We start from the raw sequence: 3,178 nt of genomic DNA, 5'->3' as shown, positions 1-3,178 counted from the left end.
CTCCGACCACCGCTAGGCTTCTTGAAAGCACTCTCGGCATCATCATGTTCTTTCTCCGATTGTTTTCTACTCTCCCCTTCATTCGGATCGCACCTCCCCCCTTGACCCCAGAATCGATTCCCTCCATATCTTCTCTTAAGAGACACAACCCTCAGACTCGGACCGAATTCTGGTTCCTTGTCATTTCCATATTCACGTTTTTTCCCCGGCACTGCACACCCCTTGCTGCCATGACAGATCACACCACAATGAAAACAATATTTGGGTATCTTTACATATTGAAAAGTGACCCAAATAGTTTCATTTTTCACTTTCAAAAACCACCCCCGGGATAAAGGTTTCGTTAAGTCTAGCACAATTCGTACCCTCAAATACTCCCCCCATCTGATACCATCTTCATTCACATCGACCTCCTCCACTTCCCCAACAGCAGAACCAATCCGATATCCAGTTGCCTTGCTCATACATCCGAGCGGAAGTTTGAAAATTCGCACCCAGAATGCCGTTTTTTTAAACTCCATCAAATGAGGGGGCGTCATTTCGTCAAAATCCACCAGAGAGACCAAATGCCCGTCTAAAGTCCACGGACGGCCCTCCAAAATCCTGGATTTGTCCCAGGAGTGTTCGAACTCTATAAGAAACAAGTTTGGTCCAAGGTCTTTGAATTTCACCCATCCAGAGGGGTGCCATGCCCTTATCAAAGGTATTTTTACAATCTCCTTCCCCACCACTCGATCCGTCAACAGCTTCCCAACAATGCTCGACGATCCTTGCGACACTACCGTCTCAATTTCTTGCTCCGGAATCTCCACCCCCACACTCTCCTCCTCCAAGAGAGTGAATTTTTCCCATTGTTCAGTCAACTTGTCCGCCATATTACTCATACTTCAATTCTCACCACCCAATCAATCTCTCACCCACAAAAGTTAAGAGATCAAAACCTTCACCTCTAGGTTCTCAAAGAGAGAGCGTAGAGAAAAGAAGCACACCCATATAGACATGTAAACTTAAGATGAGAACATGACAAGGGAAAACATAATATTACGTATAAGTTGATAATTAATTAATTATCAATTACTAATTAGTAATTGATAATTAATTAACTAATTAATTGATAATTATTAAGTGGAGACAAAATAAAGGTGTCCGTCGACGTCCTGGATATATATAGAGATTAAGGGTGAAATACAAGGACTCATCTCGAACGACTCATCTCGATTATTTCGTATGGTTCCCAAACCCGTCCACTTTCCAAATTATTTCGCCAACGACTCATCTCGATTCAGAGGCAACCGTAAACTCTCTTGTTGATATGGACTCGAAGTGGTGGAATATCCCTCTTTTGGACTCTCTATTCACAAATGAGGAGGTAAAAAAAATCAAGGAGATTCCTTTGAGTTGCACAAATCAAGAAGACTCTCTTATTTGGCGGGGAACAAAGAATGGAATTTTTTCGGTGAAAAGTGCATACCACATGCAAAAGGAGTTAGAAAGTCGGAAGAAGGCCACCAGTTCTTCTGCTATGGGGAGCAGCACCTTCTGGAAAAAATTATGGGCTCTACAGGTGCCTAATGTGGAGAAGAATTTTTTATGGAGGGCCTGCAAAAATATTCTCCCGACCCGGGGAAATTTACATAAAAGAAAAATAATTTCAGATTGTATTTGCCCGGTCTGTGGATTGGAGGAGGAGACGGAATTACACATTTTGTGGCAATGCCCATCTGCCATGGATGTATGGTCTATGGGTAATGCAAGTTTTCAAAAGTGCTGCTTCTTTGGCAGCACCTTTTTGCAATTGTTGGAATTTATGTTTGGCAGGTGTGGCTCGGAAGACTTGCGGCAATTCTCAGGAATGTCTCGGAGAATTTGGCTGAGAAGAAACGATATGCTGCATGGTGGTACCTTTGCTCATCCAAAGGTAATTTTAGCACAAACAAACCAAGCCATTGTGGATTACGATTTGGCCCAGCAGCGTGGAACAGCAACGCCACTCTCTCGGGAAGCACAAGCCACGCCAAGTACTCGCATTTGCTGGCAAGTTCCGGTGATGGAGTGGGTAAAAGCGAACTGTGATGCGGCTACTGCTAGGCAAAAGGAGTGCATGGGGCTCGGAGTGGTTGTAAGGGATTCTTGGGGGAATATGCTGGTAGCAAAATGTGTGAACCAAGCTGGATGTTTGGCACCGATTGCAGCGGAGGCGATGGCGCTTCTTTTGGCTATACGCCTGTGCAAGGAATTATGTCTCCCTCAAGTGCATTTTGAAGGGGACGCAAAGGCCATGATCGATGCTGTCAACTCGAAGGAGAAGGATAGCAGCTGGTTGGGGCATATCATAGAGGACATAAAACTGGAACTCCAGGGATTCCAAAGGTGGCAACTCACTTTTATTGGGAGGGAAGGTAATCATGTGGCTCACTTAATAGCCAAACATGCTATAGAACATCCCCATGATTGTTGTTGGAAAGATGTACCCCCTGATTGTATACGTGAGGCTGTGCTCTCAGAGCAAGTTGCTCTAGATGCTTGATTTTTAATGAGAAGTCTGCAGTTTATCAAAAAAAAAAAAAAAAAGGGTGAAATACAAGGGAAGAAGTGTTGGATCGATTCATCTACCAGTTAGCTAATTAATGAGCCAAGTGTTGAGGAATAGATACAAGTGGGGACAAATTAATTAAATAGAGCAGCTCTTCGTCATGTATAAATATACTTTACATGTTATATATATATATATATATATATATATATATATATATCAATCAACTACTAATTAAGATATATATAAAGCTAAATAATTGCAAGTATATATATATATATATATATAATATATTAAGTGTATTAATATATATTGATTATATATTAAGTATACTTAATTATAAGTATATATATATATTAATTAATTATAGAATTAATTAAGTAATATATATATATATATATATATATATATATATATATATATATATATATATATATATATATATTAGTAGTAACGTGCCACATGGCACGTTACAACAAGCGTAACGTGCCACGTGGGGCACGTTACTCTTGTAGTAATGTGCCAATGTGGCACGTTACCATTTTTCCTTGGGAACCCGCACTGCAGGCCTGCGCAGGGCTTTCTTCTTCCTCTCATTTTCTTTCTTTTTTTTCCTTATCTTTTCTTCTTCTCTCCCCCGCGCGC

General features: G+C 41.0%; 1 protein-coding gene across 1 annotated transcript; it reads left to right on the top strand.

Annotated features, from left to right (window-relative positions):
• Positions 1–1,726: 1,726 nt before the first annotated feature.
• On the top strand, positions 1,727–2,527 carry LOC148583437 (uncharacterized). Its single transcript, XM_088511421.1, has one exon. It carries the CDS (start codon positions 1,727–1,729, stop codon positions 2,525–2,527), a length of 801 nt encoding a protein of 266 aa, XP_088367547.1.
• The last annotated feature ends 651 nt before the right edge of the window (positions 2,528–3,178 follow it).

This window comes from Corylus avellana, chromosome 10 (assembly GCF_965113065.1).
Source record: "Corylus avellana chromosome 10, dhCorAvel1.hap1.2, whole genome shotgun sequence".
NCBI classification, from domain to species: Eukaryota; Viridiplantae; Streptophyta; class Magnoliopsida; order Fagales; family Betulaceae; genus Corylus; species Corylus avellana.
Note: the sequence above shows the minus strand (reverse complement) of the source record. Positions and strands in the feature narration are given on the sequence as shown.